The following is a 25563-nucleotide window of genomic DNA, read 5'->3' as shown; positions in this document are numbered from 1 at the left end:
AGCATTATTCAAAACACTTGTGTTTTTTGAGGTTTTCCTCATTTATGGCAGTTCATTTTACATAGAACCTATCTAATAATAAACAATTTAAGTCTATAAGGACTGAAAATGTGCTGGAGGTGAACATGACCTTACCCCAGATGACTTAAGCTGTTTCTGCTGGTCAATTTTAATGAGCTGGACCTTGGCTTTCCTGAGGAGATTGAACATTCTTTTATTTGCACCAGTGAGGCGGGCTCTTTGTGAAGCTCCCTTCTCCACAGATCCAGGATAATCACCTTCACCTGCGCCTGAATTCTGCAGCTCTCCTGTGGAAATGAGGTAATAAACGCCAGTTTCTGGTCCATTATAGTAGTAAGTATTTTCTTCAAGTAAATGCTGTTTGTTAAACATGAACTTGTTGCTTTTGAATTATTTTGCTTACCTGAGTGACGTTGGGCAGTGTCTTTCCCAGCTAAATCCTCCTCTTTACCCTGATGAAATACATGGGACTTGGAGTTCATAGTCCTAACGCACACAGAAACTTTCCTGACAACTCCAGGACTGTCAAGATCTTCTATCTTGAGCTTGGATTTGTCCTTATCTGCGTTTGTGTTGCGTTGCCTCAGGCTAATGCTCATGGCCTCATCATCAAGCCCTTCAGCTAAATCAACGGGAGGCTGAGGAGGTTTACTAACGCTTTCCATCTCTGTTGCGTTTTTGCTTTTGGGAAGTCCTGTGTGCAGCTTCTTTAGCCTTTGATAAATCTTGAGGTGAGCTGTTTGTTTATTAAACTTAGGGGACATTTTCTTTTTCTGAGCGTCCAGGAGGTCAATAGATAGTTCTGCAGGCTTATCAACTGGTGGTGATAAAAAGAGATCCTCACATTTGCTCTCTGGAGTTTTGTCCAGTGTATACATTTCCTCACTAGACTCTTCAGGCACATGCCATTTGAAACTAGAGTTCTTCAGAAGAGGCCGCTTCTTCTCAATTTTGCCACTTTTTGTCTCAGAAAATAGGCTGTCAGCTATATCAGTGCTGTCATCTAGGTCCTGAGCTGAGAACAGATCAACATCCAACTGAGCTTCACTCAATATGTCCTCCTCATCAACTGGCAAGATAGGGGATATTGCTCTGCCATTCCCATCATCTCGTCTCTTTCCCGGACGTATTTGCAAGCCCAGTTGAAAACCCTTCTTTGGGGAGTTTCTTCGAGGCAGTACCGACATTCCAGCATCATCCATAAATCTTTGTGGGGTCTTGATCACTCGTGAGGATCTGGCACTTACAACAGGCATAATGAAGTGCTTGATGTTCTTTACAAACTTTGATTTACCAGGCTGAGCATCTACCACATCTGCTCGTGCCCCATCGACTAACGTGTCAGTTTCCTCCTGCTTCAAACTGTCTTTGTCGATCCCTATTTCTATCAGCTTAGAAATTATTTTAGATTGTGGGTTTGGTCTTTTAGACCCAATAAATGGAAGGCTAGATGGTCTCTTCTTGTACTTTTTATGTACTCCAATAAGTTTAGAGCTCAGGGCTGGTGTGGTAGCTGCCAACTGGGTGGAAATGTCATCATCTCCCTCAACAATTTTCCGACTTTCAGATAATTTAAGTGGAGCAAACTTCCCATCTCTGCTCCTGTGCCTGTGTTTCTGGCGCTGCCCAATCAAATTTTTACGCCTCTTTTTTACCTTTTTGAGGGATTTCTTTTGTAGGCACAATGTTTTTGGATCACTCACTTGACTTTCCGATGCCAAAGATTGTTGACTATCTATCAACTGAATGTCTGTTTCCTCTTTTACGGGTGGTTGTATCTGCTCTTCTTCAACTGATACAGTGTCCTGTTTTGCCTCAGGCTGGGTGCAATCTTTTGTTTCTGACTGACTTGCCTCTGTTACTAAAGGCAAACTATCTTCCTTTAACACAGACTCTGTGTTAGTCGCTTCAACTGTAGCCAACTCTACGCTGACAGCAGTTTCAGGAGAAACAACAGCCTTCTTCCTTTGAACAGACCTCTTCTTTACCAATTTACTATTTCTACATCTTCTAGGTTTAGAAGGCACAGGCAATGGTTTGGCCTCTTCAATTTGCGGTTCTACCTCATTCTCCATCTTCTGTGGAGAAACTTCACCTGGCACCTGTGAGGGATCATCAGCGATCTGTGAAGAATCCTTATCAGGCGCTTCAGAGGAGTTTACACTGGTTACCTCTGAGGAGTCTACAGCCAAAACCTGACAGGAATTTTCAGGAAGAACATGTGAGCTGGAGTCTTCTGTTAAAACCTGAGAAGAATCTTCAGTGTGCACCTGCGGGGTATCCTCATCCTGCGGACTAATCCTCAACTTCCGTTTCTGAGTCGTCACAGCTTTACGACCGTCAGACTTTTTTTGCGGTGAATCAAGGCTTGATGTTCTCCTTCTCAGTCTCCTGGTTGGCAAGTCTTCAGCATCCGGACATGATGATTTATCCTCTTTAATTTCACTTAGGTCTTTCGGAACATCATCCTCTTTCTTTTCAGGCACAGGACTAACTTGCTGAATTAAAAAGGATGGCTTTGAGCTTTTGTGTTTACCAGGAGAGGATACCTTTTTGATCTGAAGAGGTGGGACAACTTTCCCGCAATCCATTTTAGTGATTTCTTGCGGAGGTGTTCCACTTATGTCTTCCACTTCAATGTCCACCTGTAAAGTAGACTTTTCCTCAAATGACATGTCAGCCTTGTTTTGGGAACCCTTTTCATTATTGTCTGTGTCATTACTCTCTTGTGGGGTAGGGTTATCCAGTTTTGATATTTTATCCATCGCCTTCAAGCTCATGTTGACACTGGTGTCACAAAAAGTGGACTGATCCGTTTCGCTCACGGTTGTCTCTGTTACTTTGACAGTGTTTTCAGCACCCTGTGTCTGAATGCCTCCCTTTACCAATGTTAAAGTCCAGACAAATTTTCTCCGTTTTTTCTTTCGCGTTGAATTCTTCCCACTTGACTGTGCATCATATTTTGGGTTTCTGATCTTTTTCAACTTTAAACTTGGGACCCTCAGTTCATCCTTTATCAAAGGCAAAGTGTCACTGGGTTGTACTGCTAAATTATCCGTCTCTGTGGAGGATGGACTGTGGTTTTCTGGCACTGTAGCATCCTTATTTAGCCTCTTGCTTTGCCTTCGTCCATCACTTCTCATCGATGGTTTGGCCTCAACTGTTTTAGAAACTTTAGACTTGGACTCTGCAACAATGGCATCACTTTTACTTAGACTTTCCGGTTCAGCTGCACTGTCCGAGACTCTTTTCGTGAGTGGGTTGGTGACTCTGTTGCTCCTACGAATCAGTTGTTGATTACCTTCAGACCCTTGCTCTGTCACAATTTCCTTATGCTTTAATTGCTTTGCATTTGTTTTTGGCTCTACAGTTGCGCTTTCCTTTACAGTGTCAAGTTGATCGGCTGATTTTCTCTCTTTTGGTTTTTGGTCATCAGCCACAACTTTGGCACTAGTCTGGCAAACAGACTCTGTTGTCTTTGAAGCAGATCTTCCACGCCGTCTTGCAGGTAAAGTCCCCCCTCCTTTATCTTCTGTGCCATGTTTATCATCATGTGGTTCAGTTTTTAATTTGACATGAGCACTTGAAATCTGGTCACCCTGAATGTCCTTGGCTTTAGGCTGATCCTGAATTCCTTTTATCTTCAACTTCTTCATGGATTTTTTATGAGGCTCCTTTACGGTTTTCATTTTCTTTTTGGCCACCAACTTTATAGTAATCCTCGGTGCTGCTGATGACGCTCCGCTTTTAGTGGACTGTCGATCCATAGTGTTTTTTCCTTTCGAGCCTTTCCTGCAATCCTTTGCAGGCTCCGCTTCAGGAGATAAGGTGTGTATCTCCTCCATGGATTTTACATCCTTTACAGGATCGGGTGGACTAATAGCTGCCTCCACTGCTGGCGTATTAAGCGGTAGCTTCTCGCTTTGTCGTTTAGATTTTGTGTTGACAGCATCACCTACAAAACAAAAAAATAAAACATTACAAAACCTACAACACCTTCAGTGAATACAAAACTGTGATATAAAAGAACCCTCTTTTATATTGCATTTCACTTTCAGTTCAAACTTCAACTTGTGTTCATCATTAATTACACTATTCATGTTGTGTGGTGCAGCAATATATTTTTCTTTACCTTTGGAAGGGTTTTGTCGAGACCATATACGTCCTTTGGAGCCTTTTCTTTCAGCTTCAAATCCTGTGAAGTCATCTCCCTAAAAGTAAGAACAGATAATTAACACCTGAAGCAACAGCACCCTGCTGACGGTTACTAAACTATCAACAAATGTTTAGCAAATAGCATTCAGACTGTGGCATAAATGTCCACTGTGCAGTGTCCAATTAATCAAAGCCACCAGATGTTGTAAACAATCAAGAAAGAAGTGGAACAAAATACATTTAAATGTTCATCATGAAGAATGGATTAATGACCGGCATAATGGTGATTTACACAATACACTAAACAAAACTATATACGTTTATCTTTCATATTGGACTAAAGGCTATGTCTAATAATAAAACAATTATTATTTTCATAAGACTTTAAAACAATAATTTCAATGACAGACAATGGACAATTGTTTTCATCCGTTTCACATTCAACCAAAATCTTTTCATTAATCTCATCTGAGTTGTAAGACATAACCCTTGACTAGGCACCACATTAGTTACAAACAACTGCATTCATTTAGCTGTTTGGGAAAACTTTCTTTAACTTCTGATCATGCAGTTACATGTTATCTAGATTACGCTTTGAATGACGGACACCTGCGCAGCCTCCAAAAAAACTGCAGGGAACGGTGGGTCTGTAATTACGATTCCCTCCAAGTAACTTTACTGTACATCTAACTGAAGCTTGCAGTTGTGACCTCAGCGCCAACAAGCAGCTCCGCTCTCATGAATAACGATTAGACGCTAACGACTACATGTGTGTTCGTAGAGAGCTTTCAATTCTAACAACAAGGGTGCAACTGGCTTTGGCACACTTCTGCACCACCATTTAAACATGTCGTGTTTGGTGACATTGGCTAGCAATTAGCCGTACCCTTCTCTTGAAGGCATTTACACACATGCTACTTAGCCATAATTAAAACTTAGTTAACTGAGTGTTCATATCGCAGTTACGTTTGGCAAGACACGTAGTATCCCTAGAATGCAGGAGTTGTGTTTTCTATCTCTTTTAAACAAGCTTAGCATCTGGACAGCGTATGAAAACAGATCAGTTAGCAGTAGCCGCTGTGCAGGATACAGAGGCGCTAGCCTTCCCGTTCTTTGTGTTCGCTACTATTAGCTCGCTGCTACTCTGGCCCGATAACGAGCGGGCCATACATGAAATAATAGCGATGCCTGTTTACAAACTGGCGTACTCACTCACGGGCTTTTCAAATATATTCTATTCATGGTATCGCCTTTTATATCATTAACCCTCGTGATAGCAGTTAAGGGAAACAGTGCTAATGTAACTTAAACTGCTCTGTTGCCTTGTTGAAGTGGTAGTTTGTGTTGCGACTCAATAAATGTCATGGAAAGCTGCACTGTGCTAACATTAGTTAGCATGTAATGTTAGCTTACCAAGGTAACGTTAGCCTAGCAAAAGGGATGTTGACATTTCTCCATGGCACTAACCAGTCACACTGCTGTAGATAGCACTCATTCTTAACACATTTAACGATCACACAAAATGTGAGAAGATGAAATAAAGATACTAACTCCTGGGTCGGTTTGGGGCCTCACCTCTTCACTCCCACTAGAGCTGTATCCAGCCTGGCCAAGGATCTTGTGGCTCGCCTCTATCCCAAGTAAGCGCAAGTGAGACTGGTCTTCGTTTAACGATAGAGCCAGGTTTGTGGGCCTTGGCCCTCCGTTAGTCACATCATCAGCTTCTAAACCAGATCGTCCGAGTTGCCATCGCTTCTCAGAGCGCAAACGACTGCGAGAAGACCAAGGCCGACCGGGGAAACGACCTCTGGCCGTAGCGGTTCCACCTTGGCCTCCTCCGGCAGCCGCGGTTGCTGATCCGCATCCCGCTGCCGCCATCATTGCTTCAACAACAACACACACAGCGACGGCTAGTAGCTCGAGGAGAGACAAGAGGGAAGGCGCGAGATGGGAGGGGGGAGCCGCAATGCTGCAAGGGAAAGTGAGTTTTTTTTCCTCTGTATGACTCTTAACGGGAGACGAAAGTGGGTCGACCTCTGGTGGTGATTGTAGCCTATTCAATCTCATTTAATGTCACCTCGAATCAAACCGTATTGATTGCATTAACTTTTAACCCACTGATGACAATTTCATTCACTTTATTTACTTATACACTTATGAACAGTTAACTCAGGCACTGTGCAATAACTCTGTAACACTATAATACCCACTGCACCTACATATTATACATATTTACTTAGTTTAAAAAACAAAACATGCAATATATTTCACTCATTATTGTATATTTGAACAGGCTGTATATACTGTACATAAACGCATACTATATTTAAAAGTAACGTCATTTTTTTATCATTTAATATTTTCTCAGCACTCCTTGCACTCTTCACTTCTTTGCACCATTTGTATCCTGTTTACTGTCCAGAAACGGTTTCACCTATATATAGTCATCCCTTGTGTATCTGAAGATTGTTGTGTTGTTATTGTGTGTAAGTACACTGGGAGCCATTAAACCAGAGACAAATTCTTTGTATGTGTAAACACATTTGGCCAATAAAGATAATTTTGATTCCTTCAATGATCATTTTTATTCATGTTATTTGCTGTTTAGGTGTATCCTACATATTAAAATTCCAAGACTGCCTTGTATGCTGTTTAAAAATGTTCAGCCAAATTTTATATCCAACATGTTCGTTAAATATTCATTGAATAAATAAGATGTTGCAAGACTTTCCAGGCATGTTCTCCTAATACACAATAAACAGGCAATGGGCAATTAAAGAGGAAAACTGGAATTAGAAAAGACTGTTGAAAACATTGATCATTAATATTAATAATAACATTGGTATTATGTAAGTTTTTGTAGCTTAACCAGCTTTAAGGTAATTTTTTCATTCCTTCATGGGAGGATTTATTGCAGAGCTGACAAGAATGCATATAAGTCATAATTGGAAATAGGAGAGTTTTAATATCCTTGACTTACGTAAACAGATCAATTCAGTTGATCAGAGAGGGAAAGTCTTTATCATCAATCAAAACAGCCACAAATAACATCTTGAAGAAGGAATTGGTTTTAGAGGTAAATAATGAAGAAATACAGTACTACAGAATTTACAGTCAAGTGTTTTTATGATTTAGTGCATTAGGCTACATTCATCATTTTATGATCTGTTGTACACATTACAACACAGCAGATGGCAGTATGCATCTTTAATGTCATCAGAAGAAACTGATGATGAAGAAGGAGGGGGACAGCGAAATCCTGAGTATGGACATAAATGTAATGATCACATCCTCACATCCATAGTGTTGCCGCCAATGTAATAATAGAAGAAAATAATGTTGCAGAATAACTTGGCAAAGAAAGCATATAAAATAAAAGTACAAATGAAGCAAAATATCTTCTTCAATAATAAATTGATTGGTAGAATATATAAGATAAAGCCAAATGTGAGGTTTACAGTAAGAAAACAATGTAAAACGTTGATAATCAACTTAGGGAACATTCAATCTTCTTCAGAGATTTCGACGAAAACAACAACAAAAAAAACATATTTAGGTGGACGTTTTACTTGAGAGTGTTTTGTTACACATGGTGTAAAATGTGTGGAAAGGGACAGACTCGGGGCTTTAGATCGGAATGGCGTTAATTATTGAAAGATTGATAAAAAAAAAAAATAAAGATTGGGTTCAGACACGAAGAAGGAGGAATGACTTTCTTTATCACCAAGGTACTGTCGCATCCATAAATTTATTCTTTCAACTTCAAAAAGATGAAGGCATAATTTCACACTTCAGTACGATAGGTGGCGGTATGCAGCACAGATTGGTGTGTACCTGCGATCAAAAAAAAAAAAAAAAAAAAAAGAGACGAAGAAGAGGGAGGAGTATGGTTCTGGAGAAGAAGAAATAGGAAGTGTTGTATCCATTTAATTTGCGACGACTCTCTTGACTCTTGGCTTTCTAAATATCAGGTAAATTTTCACATTATGTGTAAGTTAGTATTTTTCCCCTCAGAAACACTATAAATGGCTTCGCCCAGTAAAATGAGACCGATGTAAGTTACTGCCACGGCTGTTTATAGCCAAATTAGTCGGAAGCTAACGAAGTGCTAATGTTAGCCTGACGTGATTTTTTTGTGTCATCTGACTGTGCAAACTAGGTCAACAAGCATTAAAAGCCTGCTTTATATTGCTTGAATTCTGTATAATTTTCTTATCGTTACTTTTCAGTCATATCCAGGCCAGAGGGCAAGTCGCAATCTTTTCCCATTCTTAGATATGACTAGCCTAGCAGCAGCATCTTTTACCAAAAGTCCCAATGTCTTTTAGGTTGTTGTGTCCAGTTTGTTATGTTCTGTAATCTTTTTCTTTCTTTCTCTGTCCCCAGGATCCCCCCCCAAAAGTCACCATGAACCTGGAACGACTGCCCAATGAGGAGAAACTTAGCCTATGCAGAAAATATTATTTAGGTGAGAGCACTTAAAAAATGTATCCTGCAGATACATAGGGCAATAACGTATATTGCTGCCATCAGTTTTCCACAAAATCAACGTATCTAATTAAAACAAGCATTTCTCGTTATGATTTGTTTAATTGCCATGTTGTTATTACAAGGGTAGGGGTAGTATGTTCTTGTTTGATTAACATCTTGACAAGTGTCAAGTCGTAGTAAATCACCAGTCTAATTTGATACCAAACCTACACACAATAATTTTTACACATATGCTCAAAAAACAATAATGAAAGCAGCCCACAGCTATGATATATAAACACATCCTGCCACATGTACACATCGAAAATGTAATATTATTGATCAATCATATGATGATGTGATTGCTTTAGGCTATAGTGTCTCTTGAAATTGAAAGGATCCTTTTTTCACAATAAGAACAAACTGCTTTATCACATTAGAGAAAAAAGTTCCTTTAATCAGATAAGTCAGTATGTTATTATTATGAAATACAATGATTTTATGAAATATTAACTTTTTCTTATATATCAAGATAAAGTGACATGTTTTTAAAATAAAAAAGTTTCTTATTCAAATGGAATATTCTGGCATCTAGTAATAATGAGAAAATATGTCATACTATGAAAAATATCTTGTTTTAACGTAAAAAAGATCTTGTTGAAATTTTTTTTTTTTTACATTATAGCCTACAAGAAACATACAGCACCAGTCAACAGCTTGGACACACCTACTCGTTCTAGGGGGTTTTTTTTCTTTTAAATTTTTTTTTTTTTTTGTCATGGTGGCAGCAATATGCTGACATAGATACAAACACTGTGATACTGAATTTTAGCTCCATGTTGGTTCATAAATTCTGCGTACAGGCAAGTAATGTTACACTTGCCTCTATAATTTGAATGTCCTGATGTAGTCCCATTTAGGAGAGGGGGAGGATAGTTTACCAATATTCCAGTCACTGGGCGCATTATGTAAAATAAAGCATGGACCCCTGAATGTTGACTAAATTTGCCTAAATATTAATTCAGTAGTAGTACAGGTTACAGTGTTGTGTTTTTCCTCTGTCTCTCTTAGGTGGCTTTGCATTTCTCCCATTCCTGTGGCTCGTCAACGTTGTTTGGTTTTTTCGGGAGGCTTTTGTTAAGCCAGCCTACACTGAACAGCTCCAGATAAAAACCTGTGAGTGTTAAAACCGCTAATTTAACACCTGATGTTTTGAATATTCATGTAGCACTTATCCTACTTAGTTTTAATAGCAAATACAATGCCTTACAATTCATAAGTTAAACATTTTCCACTTGTTGTTTTCCTCAAGTATAATGCGGATTGATCACAATATGTAATATGTTATCACAATACAATTTATTTAGGCTCCTGTGATTACTAGTTTCACCAGTATTGTTACCATTTGGTAAAAATGCTTGTGACTTTCAACAGAGGCATGGCAGTAAATGTTTGGAAACCACTGGTTTACCTGCTTGGAAGAAGTTACAACAGCTATGCAGTTTTCCTAAATACTAGTTGGCACTTGTGCATTTACAATTTGATGGGCTGTATTCTGTAATGAAAGTTTCATGCCAAGAACATAATGTAGGTGAATGACACACCAGTGTAACAATTGTTTTAACAACATGCCAACTAAATTTGTGTGTGTGTGTGTTTTTTTTTTATCTAGATGTGAAGCGTTCAGCGCTGGGGTTGCTGTTATGGGTAGCAGTACTCACCACGTGGATTACAATTTTCCAGCACTTCCGAGCAGAATGGGGGGAGGTGGGAGATTACCTCTCCTTTACAATTCCACTCGGCATTCCTTGAGACATTTTTTGATGATAGGTCTTGAAAGTAACTATAAGGGGCCAAAGAATATTTCTTGAACTGTAGATGAAGATTTTGATGGATTTATTGATCTCTGGAGCTAAATTCAATGGCTGAATAATGCATTATCAGAGTAATTCCCTATGTCTTTAAAAGGTAAATGCTGTAGGACTGGAAAACTCAATTTTCATGTTTTTTTTGTGCTTGACAAGGCATTTGAGAAAGTTCTTTGGTCTTAGTGTAGGCTAATTAATCTTGTGTAGCAGACTATGTTAACTGTCATGTACAGTATCTAACAGTATCTAATGACAAAGCTGGATGTGCAGGCTATAGGTTTGTTCAAAACATTCAACTAAAGATACAGCAAACTGTTTTTTTCCCCCTTGATTTTAAAGAGTTGTAAATGACACTGCTTTTCGTAAAATGTTCATCTTGGATGTTAAAGTCTGTGTTTGATTGTGTACCCAAAACTATTTTTACTCTTGTATGAATGACAAATAAAAAAACAACAACATAAAGCTTCCAAATTACAATGTGAAGGACATTTTGTTTGGTGACACATCAGTGAGCTATTTTCTCCACATATATACTCCAAATATTCTGAATTACAACAGAAGTCTCAGAGTCTGGACAATCACTGGCGCCTGTTGTGAAACCCAGTAACTTAATCCCACCAAATGCCCCCACTTCCCTATCATCCTATATGAGTCATAACATAATTGGTTGCCATTTTTAGTTACTCCAGTCAAAGCTTAAGTGACAGGTTTTACATTACTAACAGGGAGAACATGTTCCCGTACATATCTGCTGACTTCTCTATAGTGTGCCAAGAACAAGTCAGAAATATCATCACGTACAGCGCTTGTCAGGATGCGAGGTCTCACTTAATAAAACTGATTTATAGGGAGAGAATTATGAAGTGAGGTCCTTTTATGGACGCATATTGTTTCCACGTGTTGTGTTATGTGTCTTGTGTGTGTGTGTGTGTGTTACTCAAGTATCTAGATACAATTACTTGTATTTGCAAACCTACTAAACCTTTTTCTGTTTCTGATTTTGAGGCACTTAAGCCACTTCATACGTCACTACATATAAGACAGCATTGTACTTTTTACTTCCCTATATTTACATGATAACTAGACTTGTTTATTATTTTATTAATAAAGATTTTACACCCACAACATTCAATCATTATGAAATACAATGTATTGTCATAGATTAAACTACCCTGCAAAACATAAAGTTAAAAGTTAAAATTGGCTGCCGCAACATTAAAATACTACACATAGGCTGCACATTAATGCATCAGTAATATGACTTTTACTTATGATACTTTATATACATTGTGCTGATAATTCTTAAGTAGTTAAGGTTTTGAAAGCCGGATTTTATACTTGTAATTAAGTATTTTCACATTGTAGTATTACTACAGTTACTTAATTCAGGATCTCGAATGTTCTTCCACCACTGTTATGGGTGAGTGATGAGGGGAAGGTCGCTTTTTGGTACTACACGTGCACCGCCATGTGCTCGGGATGTCCCCGCTGTCACTGTCTGTCTGACATCAGCTCACGAGGGTCAACAACCGTCTTTTGAACTTATTTTTGGATAGACCTTCCTTGACAACCTAAGTTGTTAACAGATCTGATGACTAAACCTGAGCAGTTCCTTCATAAAGGTGCCATCAACCCCAGGAATAAACTGTTGACAACATTCATGTTAATAGCAGCCAATAAACACGTTAATTTGCCAAATCCTGCAACAGCTGCGTCACTTCCAAAACAAAACACTCTTTATCCGATACGGCCCTAGCTGCCTGAACACCCAAGGGTACGCCTAAGTCTAGAACATAACAGAGGCAAGGTGCCCCCACTATGAATTCCCAGCTTATTATGCAACCCCAGTATAAAACACAGATCATAACAGTCACGTCCAGCACCCAGAGGGAGAGGAACGCGGAGTCAGACAGACTGGCGCACCAGTACATCTCTACTTCTCACTGTGCCTCATTCAGGACTTAACAAGGAACGCAAGCACTTAAATAGGGGCTGTCCCTTGCTTTGCACACTAGTTTGGTCAGGGAATTCAACCAGAGGTAAGCTGTGGCCGCTGTTAATTTGAAGTGTGACTTGCTGTGGTCTCAACTGCCGTTTTATCAATTCTCCTTTTTTTTTAAAAAAAGAAAAAATTCCTCTTATCAGATCTGAAATGGACTTCATCCTGGCACCCACTCTCCCAGTTGGTGGCATCCCATGGGAGAAGGTTTTACCACCTCTTATTCCTCGGCTGAACGGGACTTACGGACAATGCAACTGGTATCCGAAATTACTAGTTCCAGAGACTGATAATACCAGCTCTGCAGAGGTGAGTCACTTTAATTCACTAAGCTAAGTCCTGCACACGTTAGAATGAGAACAGTTTATTGCAATTATTTTAATTGACTTGCATGAAGACACACACAAAAAGAACAATGATAGCATCCCATTTTTTTCTACAATGGTATTCTTTTCTTTCTTTGAGAATCCACGCTTTCTGACTTAAAAGTAGTCCCTTTATTTTTCAGATTTGAAAACCGTATTTATTTTGTCTCAAAGTTCATTAAGGTAGCGTTCTAAGTAGCATTTTATGGATGAACACCATTAGGGGTAGTTAAAAGCTCTGAAAAAGCTTGCAAGTGGATTTGTTTTCTCTAACTACTGTTTTCAAGATCAATAATGAACTTTCAGACTCAAATATATATGTATACTGTGAAGGAAATCACAATTAAGAGCATAGTGGCCGTTAGCTGTGCTTGGGTTTTCTTTTAATATCTCCATAATAATGTAATTTGCCTTGTGTTTGTAGGTAACCTGTGATGACAGCGGATTTACAGTCCAAGTTGATGTTAAGCACTTTAACCCAGAGGACCTACTGGTCAAAGTGACAGGAGATTTTGTGGAGGTGCAGGGAAAGCATGAAGAAAAAAAGGTTGGTATTCTGTGAGGAACATCGCTGTTTTTTGAGGTTATTTATAATAACTATGAACTATCTCATAAACATGTATTCCTCCCTATGTTTTGTTAGAAGGATGGTCCTGGGTTGACAACACGGCAGTTTAACCGGCGCTACCGAATCCCAAAGGGAGTAGATACCATGGCGTTGGAATCTGCAGTTTCTCCAGAAGGCATCCTTATCATATCTGCACCCATGCTGCAAACTGAGAACTCAGGATCCCTGACCTAATCACATTAACACCCAATTCATCATGTATGAAAACAAATGCAAAACACCAGTAAGAGCACATAGACAAAGACAGAAATAATTTCAGGATCATCCAGTCACAGCAACACTCACCATGTGCCAATACACACATTTGATATGTTCCTGGCACTGTTCTAATATTCCCTGCTCTTTGAGGTTTGTATATACTGCTCTGCTATTACTCATGACTGTTACATAATGTTTCAAGGAACCAGTCTCTGTAAATATTCTGTGTTCACAATTCAAACTGCTGCTTCATTTTGTGCAACTTTTGTAAAATGCACTGTATTGTGATTGTGATTAATTATGCACACAAACGTAACTCCGAAGTTTTTAATGTGGAAATATATCTTCAAAAAAGTAAAAATAAACTATGTCTTTATAAAGTAAAAAATCTACTGCCTCCAGTGTCTGTTGCCAAAGTTCAAGTAACTTGTTGCTTGTCCAGGAACTCATCCAACAAAGAGTCCACTTCACTGAAAGGAAAAATACAGTAGATTAATTTTCCGGAGTTTGAGAGGCTTTATTTAGCTACAAGAGCTACATTCCACATCATCCTAAGATAATCAGCCTTCAAAAGCTACATAATATTCCATAAATCTTGAGTAAGGTATTACATAATTGTCAGATGTTACCTGATCTGCTCCTTCACCCATTTTCTCTGTTTGCGAAGGACTTGTAGTAAAGGGTCATCTTCAAACTCTTTTTCATCCGAATCTGACAATAAAAAAGTAATGTAGGTGGAAATTAGCAGACAAGAAAGCAGATATTGAAATATAATCAGCACACATTTATAGAGGGCAAGAAAACATGTTATTGTTTTGTTCTAATTTGAACCCCAAAAATGTAGTAATGACTATGGCATCTAACAGTGGTCAAACTTCAACATGGATAACAAATGTTAGTGGTTCACATACAAACAGTATGCATGAAAAAGAAAGTTCTAGGGGTTTTGACATGGACTGCTTTGGAATGTAGGGAGTGGCACCTATTCATAGGTCCGAATATATTGTCCGCAATTAACCACAGGTTAAAGGTTGGTGCTCTTTGCTGCCATAAACTCACCTTCAGCCTCTTGCAGCAGCTGTGAAATGACCTCCATAGAGTTGTATGCATTGCATGGAGGAATTGAGGACTGCGGAGGTGCGGAGGAGGCTGCGCACAGAGGAGAAACCAACGAGACAGGAGTCCTTTGTGCAGGAGATGAATCCACCGTAGGGAACAATACCTCTGAAACAACCTGTCAAGACCCAATGAGAACACCCTACTGGTTAATGCAGCTATCGATTATCATAATGATAAATGGGCTGTTGAATTTTATAATCATCCCAATTGACTAAGCATGAACCCAAATCACAAATGCTGCTGGCATAGTTAATGCTATTCACAAACCCCCAACAAAAGCACTGCTTCCCAATGCTGTCACATCACTGAAACCAGGTTTGTTTCCATTTTTTGCAACCTTTTTTGTAATTTGAGGGAAATAAAAAACATATAAGCTCATAAAATGTGATGTATTTCTATATTTAAATATACTCAACAGTATATGAAAGTAGTTGAAATGACCCCCACCTGGACCAACAACAAGGGACATTCCTCATAAGTCATTTTACTTTTGATAATAAAATACATTTTGCCACCAACATTGTCTCACTTTTGCTTAAAATTTCAATGCTCGACTTATATTGCATCATAGTATTGCTGCTTTTTTTATTGCTGCAAAGAAAATGATCAGAGTACCAGTGCTACTTCTACTTGTCAGTGCATCAATTTAGTCAAAACTACATAAACAGAAAAGGAACCTAACTTTTGTGCCAAAGATATGTGACACAAAATCCTTCCTCATTTAGGCAGCAAACCAGATACCCTTGCAAGTGTGCAACTTACACATCCTCATTTTTCAAACCTGGTATTAATGTACGCAATGAAGTACGATGGATGGTTGAGCATGTGGTGGCAAGGTTGAAATATGAAACAACACTGGTGGTGCCAGAGATATAACAAGAACTACTACGATTCAGAAATGTGATTGTGTCAGTAAATAAAAAGAATTTGCCAGCAAATAGTTCTTTTTTTCCAACCTTGTTTTTGTCCATCATTCCAATTCCTAATTACCTAACAATTTACTCTCCAACTATATAGCAGAAAATAATTATTTGCACTTCCCTGTTGTGATCACTTAACAAAAATTAGGACCACTTGTAAATTTATGGAATCTGGACTATCAAGTTATTAAGATAGCAGTAAAAAAAAAAAACATTAAGACAGGAATACACAGGCTGTCTCCCTGGGTTTATAGTGCATGTGAATGAGTCAAACTACATACTGACCTGTCCTAATGCACTATGGATTGGAGACGGTGGTGGTGCATGATCACCAGTACAGCTCTCACTGGGAAACTCCTGTTGATGCTGTTCTGCCCATGACATGACCTTTTTGGAAACTCTTTGATGTGAAGAACTTCTGTTTGTGGAGCTAGGCCCGTCAGCGTGTTCACTATCCACAATGCATCTGCAGAAAAATGTATATTAAGCATTCAGACTTGAAATTTGTACACTGTGTGCATGTTTTAATACTTTACCTTGATAATTTCTTCTGCTTTCTGATGGCCACTGCTGTCTTCTTCTCATTCTTCTCCAAATCCTTTGTTGGAGTTTTCTCTTTCTTATTCCTCTCAGTTTTTTTGTGATGATGACTAGGCCACTCTGCTTGTATAGCTCCAGATGAAGCAGGTGGTGGGGATGGAATATGTTTACAAATGGGCTCATCAGCTGAGGTGTCTTTTGACTTTCCAGGGTTTGGGGTCTTTTTAGGGACAACTTTGGGCAGAGAATCATCTAACCTCTGTGAAATTCTTTGCTGCTCGCTAGCATGAGATGACTGGATGGGACAGGGTAAAACATCACAGAGTAAATGCATGTGGGCAGGAACATGGGCAATAGAATGAGGCTGAGAGACTGAAGAGCCAGAGGCAGCAAAGGTAGGGAAGGAAGGTGGACCTGAGGCTGGTGGACAGGGTCCGTGGGCTTCTTTGTTTTCTGGCTGGGGAGCAGTGATGTGTGAGTGAGAGGCTCTTTGTGAGGGTTCAGGAGGTTGAATAGTTTGCTGTTGTTGTAGATGAAGAAAGGACAAAGAAAGTAGAAATTATTCTGTAAATCTGGAATAAATATCATAAAAAGAAAATGGTGTAAATATCAAACACTATGACTCCAACCTTGTAAGCCTGTCCATTGGCTGACGGATAGCATAGACTGGGGCCCTGCCAGCTAAATGTGGAACCATGAAGACTGGAGTGTTGCTGGGACTGGGACCACTCCCTGGCCTGCTCCATCTTTCTCCTTAAACGCCACTGGAACAGGATGTCCTCTTCTGGGCGCGCAGGGGGCACCAAAGAAGGAAAGCCAGGAGATTTTTGGGAGGACACTGCTTGAACAGAATCTGATCTGGCTTTCGCTGTAAATATAAACAAACACATTGCACAATAACACTGACACAGCAGTACAGTTGCAAAAGATGAGTCACTTGCTAGAGGTTGCACAAGAGGGCACAGCACTGTGAAAGTTCTCATGGGAAGAAAACAAAAAACAGTATTCTACCCCACACTCTTGCCTCACCAGTAGTAGATTTTATCAAACTGGGAATCAAAGGTCTTCGCACTGGCTCATCTACGCTGACTGGAGAAGAGAAATCTGAGCATGCCAGGCCTTCTGAGCTGACAGGGATAGATCCGTCACTGAGAGTACATTCACTGTTAGAAAGACAACAGGTTATATACAGCTGAAGGAATGAATTAATCTATGATTAGTGTAACTAGCTGGTATTCATACCCTCTCTGCAGAAGTCTGCTGGCCCTCTCTTGAAGGTGTATTATCTCTGTGTCATCACATTCACCTTGTGAGGTGTCTGACAAAATCTGAGACACAAAGAGAAAAGGCAGAACACTGAATAAGCCACAACTTTGCAACTTTGATATTTTAATATAAAGAACATTAACAATACTGTGTAAATAAATAAAACTAGGATAACGAGTTACATTTGCAGCATTTGAGCAAAAAAAATCGAATCAGTCACACTCATTTGTTTGGTCTTATCTTGCTAACAAACATACTGAGGTTCTTTTATAATTTAGCGAGGATGATGCATTTGACAGGAGCTGGTAGAAGGAGCCATAAATGTAGCAAGCATGGTAACATAAATAATGGCTTCCCAGGTATTTAGTAAACACAGAGGCTTCCAAATGGACTTGTGGTGTGGGGTTGAAATATAAATATTTATATGTCAGAATAAGGGGTCTGTTCTGCAGACACTGGTTTCTGGGCATTCAGACAAACCTGGCACAAACCAGAGCAGCATGTAGACCCAATAATCCAAAGTAAGAGCATAAGTAAGGATGTAAAAAGGTTGTGTTTTTAAATACTTTTCTATGGAATAAATATATACTTGGGTACATTTTGAAAGTTTCCTCAAACAATACACCTATCGTTATTGTTTAGTTAAGAAAGACAACACAATAACACTATATTGTGCACTCAATATGTTTTTTCAACAAATGCACTCACACTATGGGCTCCTCTGCATTGGGAAGGTGTTCTGTCAAGTCGACGTTGTCCAGCTGGGCTGAAAATGGAGGGAATATGGTCATCTCTTAGAGGCAGGGTTGCATCTGTTCAGGGGAAGAGATTCCACAGAAAGATTTTACCAGAAAAGTTGCCTTTTCACCAGAATGTAGGAGCTGATAACACTTACTATAACCCCCTACACTGAAAAACAGTATGTTTGCAATAAGTAACAATGTATCTTTGCCTGTGGTTTTAGTTGGTGTTGAACTGGGGGGTAAAGATGAGGGTGACATCCACCAGAAAGGCAGCTCCTCTCCAACGGCAGAAGACATTTGCTGGCGCTCCTCTCGGCTCTGTGGCTGACCGTGGCGAAAACGTTCCATGTATCTGGCGGAGAAAAGATCAATGCTGGTTATAGGAGGTGATTCAAACAGAAACATGAAGGAACTACTGACAGGCTCTATATCTTCTAGTCTTTACCTCATAGTCACCACAACATTGTCTCGTTAAGACGTGAATTACAATATACAACTTTTCATGTTTTTTCTGCAAAAAAAAGTTATAGGAGGATAGGGCATGAACACTGTTACATTTGAGGGCTAAGGTCTAAACTAAAGCATACTTTGCCAGTACTGAATCCTGCTGAACTCCTAGTTCAGAGGACACGGTGGATTTCCCTGCTCTTGTAGACTGTTTGGCCGTCTCTATGCCAGATGAGGCTACTGTAGTGCTAGTAGGAGAGGATCTGCTGTCAGTGGAGGGCCAAGACTCTGCAAAAGTAGGTTGCCCATCTGTGGCGTCCAAATGGCAGTGAGGCTTCTCAAACGTGTGTACTTTTGGACTGTCGTGCTGGTTTGAACACACAGGACTCAGAGTCTACAAATGAGCAGAAAAATGACTGAGGTGTTGGTGATGATTTAGTAACATGTGAATATGATGTGCAGAATCAAACATGTCTTGCAGTGTATGTATAAAGTTTCCTTTAAAACATACCGTTTTTTTCTTTTTCTTTGACAGGGAATGGGTCCGGGAGGGGTGGTAATTTGTCTTCCCCACTGAAGTCTGATTATCAATTGTGACTGTTGCTTCTAGTACTATAAAAATGTGTTCTTCAGATCTTACCTGGATTTTATAGATTTCATAACAGCTTTAGAATGACAGAGATGATTCACAATAGCACTAAGGTCAGGATGGTGGTTTTTAGTTGTGGGTTTGATTTATGCCTGGTCCTAACAAAGCCCACTGACCCAAAAACTGAAGCTGGATCAGGGTGTGTGGCTGACAGGGTTACATGTGTCTTACTGTAATATCACTTGAAAGATGAAGACCACGTTATCCTCCGGTCTTCCGAGTGGACTTGGATGTTCACAAAAGAAAGTTACCATGGAATCAAACGCTTGTACGCCACAAACAGTCCATATGAAAGCATATTAAGTTGCTACCGTTGGCTGTTTGATGACTTGTCTATCCTACAAGTCCGACTGTTTTGTCTAAACACAACATTACTTCGCTATTTTTGACAAACACGACATTGTAAAGTCGGTGAAGTCAAAAAGAGCGTCACTGTTTATGCCAATCGTTATTTACTAAAACACACATAGCCAATAGGTAACAAGCTTAATATGATAGACATGACATTCCCCCAATCACGTAGAAGGATCGTGATCCGTAAACACCAATCAGCTAATAGGAAACCAACAGCGCGCGGAAGAGGAAAGTCTGCTGTGAAGGCTATGGTCAAAAGCTAAGTTAGCAAGCTAACGTCACGGCACTTTATAGTAAATAAAACGGCCAGTTTGTGTTATATTTGAACTAAATGCACGGAGATCGCTAGGGCTAACTACTAGTTAGATAACCGTGCTATTAGGTAACTGTAGATAACGTTGGGTCAGCGAACTAGTGTTATCCAATGGTTAAGGCTAACGTAGAAGGTGGCTAACGTTAACCATTTGTAAACGGTCGTAACCTAACCGCAGACAGCAACCAAACATCCTGCAACAGCTAGTTGTCCTTAGTGAATGGTGTTTAGTAGCGTCAGTTACAAGTCAGTTTTAGCCTAAAGACACTGTGCTTTTCGGTCACCGACGGCGAACTTCTGAGTTTTTTTATGTATTTAAAAGTTTGTTCATTTAACGTGCGGAATTTACTGAAAGGCGGAGATAATGCACCACGTCAAGATCAAGACCGAAAGGCCAGGTGAGCGGTTCCCCTCTAACAAGCTTTCAGGTTATATTTTCTATATTACTAATAAAAAAAAGTCTCCCAACCCAAAATTAATTTGATATAAAAGTCCTCTTGACTCAGCCATTGCATGTGGCGTTATAGTCACGACTCAAAATCAGTAATTAAAGATGAGGATGTAACCTGCCTGCAATATAAATACTTCATTTGTATCTGTGAGTAACTAATGTTTCACAAAGCACCCTCTGTTTACAACTATTATTATTACTTTTGCAGATTTAGAGGGGACTGGTGCGCGCAGCAGACTGGATGCGGTTTTAAAGGGACTGGTAGAGAAGAGTGAAAATGAAAAGTCAGTAAAATACTTATTATTAATATTTGAAGCCCCTGTAATTTTTGTGATTTCTTTCCAGTCAAACTAGTTTTATTGTATTTTGAACAGGGAGCAAAATGAGGGTGATACTGGAAAAATATCAGTGGACTCTTTAAACAAGTAAGGATCAATGATTTTTGAATTTGACATGCCATAGTAAAATTTTATAGATTGTATTATACACTGTAGTTGATGCTGTGAAGTTGATGAATGGCTTAGGTTTATTTCAACATGAAACAAATGACCAAGGTCTATTTTTGGTAAGATTTCTTATTTCACTTGCTCTCTTCAGGGATTTGTCTCCATCATCTGCTGGGAAAAGGCAAGTGTCTGTATTTTTCAACCAGGGCTAACAGTAACTGTTCATTGCCTTTTTATGTAAGAAAAAAAAAGTTGTATGTCTGCATGCAATAATAGATAAAAAAATGTACAAGAAGCAATGTGAATTTAATTTTTTTTGTACATGTTTCAAAGTCCTCATCCTTGTTTTGATTTTTTTTTTTAGGGCATCAGCACGATTTCCACAACACCGGCGGAAGAAGAGAAAAGAAATGGATGAAGGCATACCAGAAAGCAATCAGCATAAACAAAGTAAACTTGGTGGAAGTTTTGGCCCTTAAAATTATACAGTGAGAAATCACATTCTAATATTTGTCCTCATTGTCACTCAGTTAATGTGTGATTACTTTCCCGTTCATTGTGAAAGTTCTTACTTTTTTTTTTCTTTTATCTTGTCATCTTCTTTCTTTCTCCATTTGTCAGATGCTTACATTATCAAGTTGTTTGATCGCAGTGTAGATCTGGCTCAGTTTAATAACAGCACCCCTCTGTATCCTATCTGCCGTGCCTGGATGAGAAACAATCCTTCTGTTCGAGAGCCAGCTACTTCCCCAAGCCCTCCACACAGCATTGTAGAGGAAGAGGTGAGGCCATTCAGTTATGTTGAATAAATTCAGCTTTATTCAAAATTGGCAAAAATCACCAAACAGTACAAATATAAATCCTGTATGACAATCTGTCATGTGAGTGTCAAACTCTCATCCACTGTAGACTCGAAAGGTGGCTTTTAAAAAGATTGTAGCTTCTTCCTCTGCAGAGTGCAGCATGGGTTTACAGTAGATACAGTTGACTCCAATGCTGACCTACTTATTCTTATTACATTGCGTTGATTTGTGTCCTTGCGTTTTAGCTTGCAAGGAAGTATGTGTTTGTTATTTGAGGAAAGACAAGTTTCTGTCAAGTTTTTCAGTGTTAATTTTTCAATGCTTTGAGTACCATAAACAAAATTCCATCCACACCTTTTGTGAATGGGGATGGCAGATTTCTCAGCAGTAGATACTATATCTCAGAACCCCTGCAGATAAGACAGAAAATGCAAGTACGTAGTTAAACACCGCCAATGGTAAGTGGAGAAATGGTTTTTGATTTTTTTTTTTGTAAACACAAGCTTTAAGGAAAGTATTTATGAAAGTATTGTAGTACTTACAAGAAAATACAAGTATTTTCCCTAAAGATGTCATTACAACATTGTCTTAGGGCACCATAACATCAGGAAATTTTGTTTTAAATGACTGTTCCACTGAATTCCTCCTTTTTGTATTTCTTTCTTTTGCCAGGTCACAGACATGATGAATGGTAAAGGTCAGAATGTGTACAGACTCCCTCCTCCAACCTCCTGTCCAATCAACAACTCTGGTGAACCCATCAATCTAAGGATCCCACAGACTGAAAAACCCACTGTTACCAAGGTTCTGTATAATTTGCACATGTGAATTGTTCTTTTACTTTCATTGTGAGAGTAAATTGCACATTTCTATTATCATACCAGTGTACGTTAAACTGAACATTTTCTCTCTCTCCACAGTCAGCAGATTCAGTTCCTATATCAGGTTCCCTCATATGTGACCACATGGAACGTTGGAAAAAGATACGACAGAAGTATGTTACTCATGAAAAGTAATTTGGGACACTCTTAAGTTCTTCATTTGTTGATGAGAAGTGACTGAATGACTTTTATTGTGCTTGTTCTGAACAGAAACAGAATGTTAAAGTTGTTGCATGCATTTCAGCCCTTGCCACATAACCAGGAGCAAACTTGATTTCAGTCAGCATTCCATTCATCCAAGCTAGACTTGCTGAATGGTAAAAATAGAACTTTTATAAAAGCTCACATTTTCCTACAACCTTTACATCTGCCAGTTTACTCTATATGGTCTCTGTAGTGGTTGTCAAATTTAATTTCCTTGTGCATAAGAAGCTTGACATGGTGCTGTCATGGGTCATGTAAGGGTCCGACCTGGCTCATACTATCACTGGGAAAGATGGGTTATTAGTATTAAACTTGTCATATAACTCTCAAATATATTTTGCTTCATACACCAGACATGTTTGTGTGCTACTTTGGAGCATGGTAGAAGAGTTGAAAGGAAGAGTTGTTTGGCGAAGAGTAATTTAATTTTGGTAGCCTTGTACTGCACCTCACTGTGTGCATTCTCAGAGTTAGAAACTGGGAAAAGTGGTTTAAAACAACACTAAATCGCATTGAAACTTGCCTCTTGGTTGAACAAAGGGTCATTTTCATTTGCACATCAAAATCAAATCAAATTAATTTATAAAGCACATTTAAAAACAACAGCAGTGGACCAAAGTGCTGTACAACCATGATAACAAAGGCAATGAAAACACAATTAAGACGCAAAGACCGGTTTAACAGAGAAAGAGACATTTCTTGGTTTTAACACACCGAGTTAAAAGTCAAGGAATAAAAATGAATTTTAAGGTAGGATTTAAAAACCGGCAGTGTGGAACCAGTCTAATATGCAGAGGCAACTCGTTCCAGAGTTTGGGAGCTATAACAGCAAAGGCACGGTCACCCCTGTGTTTCAACCTTCCATACGTGTGATATGGGTATTTAAGCCGCTACTGCATATTCATAGGAGTGCTCAGTGAGGGAGAAGGATATAATTATAAGAATTAATGAGTTCATTGAACTTATTTTTTTCCCCAGGAAAAAACATGAGACAAATTATTTAAAGCAGAGTATTTTCATATGTCTGGAAGGGGCCTTCACTTTTGTGGAAGAAAAAAAGACACTGAAACATTTAAAGTTTGGAATGAGCTAAGCTGAACCATGTTTTTTTCTTTTTTTTTTTCAGATGGAAGGAGTGCTCCAACAAGAACCAGTTAAGATACAGCGAGAGCATCAAGGTCCTTAAGGAGATGAAGGAGCTCTATGATCGCTAGCTGGATACTTTGCAGCTCTTCAACACAGAATGGACTCTATGCAGTTGGAAAGGAGCCATGCTGTAGCAGTCAATGTTGAAATAAACCTGCCATCTGCACAATAAGACTTATAGGAAAGCATTAATAGAACCTTGAGCCTTAAATAGACCATATTTCCTATGCATTGCAGAAAAAAAATAGTTTGAAGGATGTTTAAGTTTTTAGCAATTTCTTGAGCGGGAAAGTGTTCCAGTGTGATGTGGGAATGTTTTTATTCACATGCATTCTGTGTAGATGTCTGAATAAATGAACTTGCTCATCAGTGATATTTTTCTAGACACACTGTGACTTGTGCATCCTCGACATTAAGTTCATTGTTCTATTTCACTTTCACGCTTGTTTCCTTAATTTCAACACAAAAGTGAGAACACAGCAACTAAGACACACTAAAAGATCTTTATCTTAGAGAATTTATTTAGTCCATAATAATAGCCTATAAATAACATTTGATATTCATAAGACTCAGTCTTTTGACATGCATACCAGTCAACTATTTCAGTGTGTGGTAAAGCCCCAATAACTGCAGATGTAAATGAGATTACAGTTTGCATTTGTCTGTTATTGAACATATCTTTTATATATGTTCCCTGATCTAATGTTGCCAACTTGATGGTTAAAGGAATTACAATGCAGTCAGAAAGTGTTAGAACAATGATCTCTTTACTCCAGCAAATTGGATTTACAATTAAGCTGTAGTGACTGCAGACTGTAGTGTGAGTAGCTGACCTCTATACCAGGCCAACAGGAATTCTAGCCTATTTAATTCATAATTTTACTCTTATCATATACCAGGCATCAGCTAATGTCCATTGAGTGATGCTTGTGATTCTCCTTCAACATGTGAATGGCATCATCAGTTGGACTGAGGTCAGATGGCTGACTTGGATAGTGACAGACATTCCATATTTGGTCATAAAAGCTCATTGGATACCTTCTTTGCATGTCCTGCTGCATTGTCTGATTACTTTCTAACTGCTCTGTAGTATGTGCATTATAGGTTTGCAAAGAAATGAAGACTTAGTAAGGTAGCAAGACTTAAACTGTGAATTTAAAATTGGGGAAGTTGCGAAGACTAAATGTATAAGGACTTTTCTATCTATTCTATTCTGCTGTCTTCTAATGCTTACCACGTTTTAGTTCAGAACGCACATAAAGGAAGTGCTTTTGAGATAACAATCTTGCAAGTTGTAAGCTGAGCAATACAGAGAACTGTGTGCAACAATATAGTGTGTGCACTTATGCGATTTGTAAGATAAGGACTAATGTATGAATAAGTGTTTCTAAGAGCTGTGGTTTGTCTGTCTGTGCTCTCAAATCATCTGAGTAGTCTTATTTATGGGGTACTTTCCATTTTGCAAACAAAAGCAGTCAAGCATATACCACATATGTGGTATCCTGTATGATAACATACTGTATGGTGAGTAGTGAGTCATGTTTGTTGCGTTAAAGGAAGAGAAAGAGAACAGCTCA

At 38.9% G+C, this 25563-nt stretch overlaps 5 protein-coding genes across 9 annotated transcripts in view; 3 read left to right on the top strand and 2 right to left on the bottom strand.

The window, feature by feature from the left end:
- Nucleotides 1–6295, bottom strand: part of kmt2bb (lysine (K)-specific methyltransferase 2Bb) — a 31968-nt gene extending 25673 nt beyond the window's left edge. Inside the window, exons 1-4 of one of the 3 annotated variants that reach the window (XM_044358654.1) lie at nucleotides 5728–6295; nucleotides 4154–4232; nucleotides 425–3976; nucleotides 136–308 (exon numbers count right to left, since the gene is read on the bottom strand). In XM_044358654.1, coding sequence (XP_044214589.1) covers nucleotides 136–308; nucleotides 425–3976; nucleotides 4154–4232; nucleotides 5728–6243 — 4320 coding nt within the window. In that variant the 5' untranslated portion in view covers nucleotides 6244–6295. The remainder of the gene's footprint in view (nucleotides 1–135; nucleotides 309–424; nucleotides 3977–4153; nucleotides 4233–5727) is intronic. The other 2 variants (XM_044358653.1, XM_044358655.1) reach the window with 2 other exon arrangements.
- A 1728-nt stretch (nucleotides 6296–8023) lies between these two features.
- On the top strand, nucleotides 8024–10985 carry psenen (presenilin enhancer, gamma-secretase subunit). The gene is made up of 4 exons (XM_044358757.1): nucleotides 8024–8147; nucleotides 8563–8644; nucleotides 9718–9822; nucleotides 10319–10985. Exons 2-4 carry the CDS (start codon nucleotides 8584–8586, stop codon nucleotides 10456–10458), a joined length of 306 nt encoding a protein of 101 aa, XP_044214692.1. The 5' UTR covers nucleotides 8024–8147; nucleotides 8563–8583; the 3' UTR covers nucleotides 10459–10985.
- A 1304-nt stretch (nucleotides 10986–12289) lies between these two features.
- On the top strand, nucleotides 12290–14047 carry hspb6 (heat shock protein, alpha-crystallin-related, b6). 3 transcript variants are annotated; one of them, XM_044358756.1, is made up of 4 exons: nucleotides 12290–12553; nucleotides 12641–12822; nucleotides 13303–13425; nucleotides 13525–14047. In XM_044358756.1, exons 2-4 carry the CDS (start codon nucleotides 12667–12669, stop codon nucleotides 13678–13680), a joined length of 435 nt encoding a protein of 144 aa, XP_044214691.1. In that variant the 5' UTR covers nucleotides 12290–12553; nucleotides 12641–12666; the 3' UTR covers nucleotides 13681–14047. The 3 variants fall into 3 exon arrangements, with proteins under 3 accessions (XP_044214691.1, XP_044214690.1, XP_044214689.1); XM_044358755.1 differs by having other exon boundaries at nucleotides 12294–12553; nucleotides 12660–12822; nucleotides 13522–14047; XM_044358754.1 differs by having other exon boundaries at nucleotides 12296–12553; nucleotides 13522–14047.
- proser3 (proline and serine rich 3) lies at nucleotides 14018–19686 on the bottom strand. Its single transcript, XM_044359051.1, has 14 exons — nucleotides 19640–19686; nucleotides 19380–19404; nucleotides 19251–19319; nucleotides 18880–19133; nucleotides 18502–18644; nucleotides 18258–18361; nucleotides 17526–17611; nucleotides 17313–17446; nucleotides 16913–17151; nucleotides 16280–16803; nucleotides 16029–16209; nucleotides 14764–14938; nucleotides 14334–14415; nucleotides 14018–14174 (listed from the first exon to the last, which is right to left on the bottom strand). The coding sequence occupies exons 1-14, from the start codon at nucleotides 19684–19686 to the stop codon at nucleotides 14123–14125; spliced, it is 2115 nt and encodes a 704-aa protein (XP_044214986.1). The 3' UTR covers nucleotides 14018–14122.
- Nucleotides 19687–19940: 254 nt separating this feature from the next.
- Nucleotides 19941–24359, top strand: lin37 (lin-37 DREAM MuvB core complex component). Its single transcript, XM_044358749.1, has 9 exons — nucleotides 19941–20453; nucleotides 20715–20790; nucleotides 20881–20931; nucleotides 21104–21133; nucleotides 21317–21402; nucleotides 21574–21734; nucleotides 22428–22559; nucleotides 22676–22749; nucleotides 23967–24359. The coding sequence occupies exons 1-9, from the start codon at nucleotides 20420–20422 to the stop codon at nucleotides 24052–24054; spliced, it is 732 nt and encodes a 243-aa protein (XP_044214684.1). The 5' UTR covers nucleotides 19941–20419; the 3' UTR covers nucleotides 24055–24359.
- Nucleotides 24360–25563: the final 1204 nt, after the last annotated feature.

The sequence above is a fragment of the Thunnus albacares genome, chromosome 8 (genome assembly GCF_914725855.1).
Source record: "Thunnus albacares chromosome 8, fThuAlb1.1, whole genome shotgun sequence".
Taxonomy (NCBI): domain Eukaryota; kingdom Metazoa; phylum Chordata; class Actinopteri; order Scombriformes; family Scombridae; genus Thunnus; species Thunnus albacares.
The sequence above is the reverse complement of the archived record's forward strand: the minus strand, read 5'-3'. Positions and strand labels throughout refer to the sequence as shown.

Bases quoted from the DNA above. Each gene is read 5' to 3' on its own strand.
- psenen (XM_044358757.1), top strand. From the start codon at position 8,584: ATGAACCTGGAACGACTGCCCAATGAGGAGAAACTTAGCCTATGCAGA. The intron at 8,645-9,717 runs GTGAGAGCACTT...TGTCTCTCTTAG, and splicing joins ATGCAGAAAATATTATTTAG to GTGGCTTTGCATTTCTCCCA. The intron at 9,823-10,318 runs GTGAGTGTTAAA...TTTTTTATCTAG, and splicing joins ACAGCTCCAGATAAAAACCT to ATGTGAAGCGTTCAGCGCTG.
- hspb6 (XM_044358755.1), top strand. From the start codon at position 12,667: ATGGACTTCATCCTGGCACCCACTCTCCCAGTTGGTGGCATCCCATGG. The intron at 12,823-13,302 runs GTGAGTCACTTT...TTGTGTTTGTAG, and splicing joins ATAATACCAGCTCTGCAGAG to GTAACCTGTGATGACAGCGG. The intron at 13,426-13,521 runs GTTGGTATTCTG...ATGTTTTGTTAG, and splicing joins GAAAGCATGAAGAAAAAAAG to AAGGATGGTCCTGGGTTGAC.
- proser3 (XM_044359051.1), bottom strand. From the start codon at position 19,686: ATGCTTTCATATGGACTGTTTGTGGCGTACAAGCGTTTGATTCCATG. The intron at 17,612-18,257 runs GTGAGTGCATTT...TTTGTGTCTCAG, and splicing joins AATGCAGAGGAGCCCATAGT to ATTTTGTCAGACACCTCACA. The intron at 14,416-14,763 runs GTGAGTTTATGG...TTTTATTGTCAG, and splicing joins GCTGCTGCAAGAGGCTGAAG to ATTCGGATGAAAAAGAGTTT.
- lin37 (XM_044358749.1), top strand. From the start codon at position 20,420: ATGCACCACGTCAAGATCAAGACCGAAAGGCCAG. The intron at 21,134-21,316 runs GCAAGTGTCTGT...TTTTTTTTTTAG, and splicing joins CCATCATCTGCTGGGAAAAG to GGCATCAGCACGATTTCCAC. The intron at 22,750-23,966 runs GTATGTTACTCA...TTTTTTTTTCAG, and splicing joins TGGAAAAAGATACGACAGAA to ATGGAAGGAGTGCTCCAACA.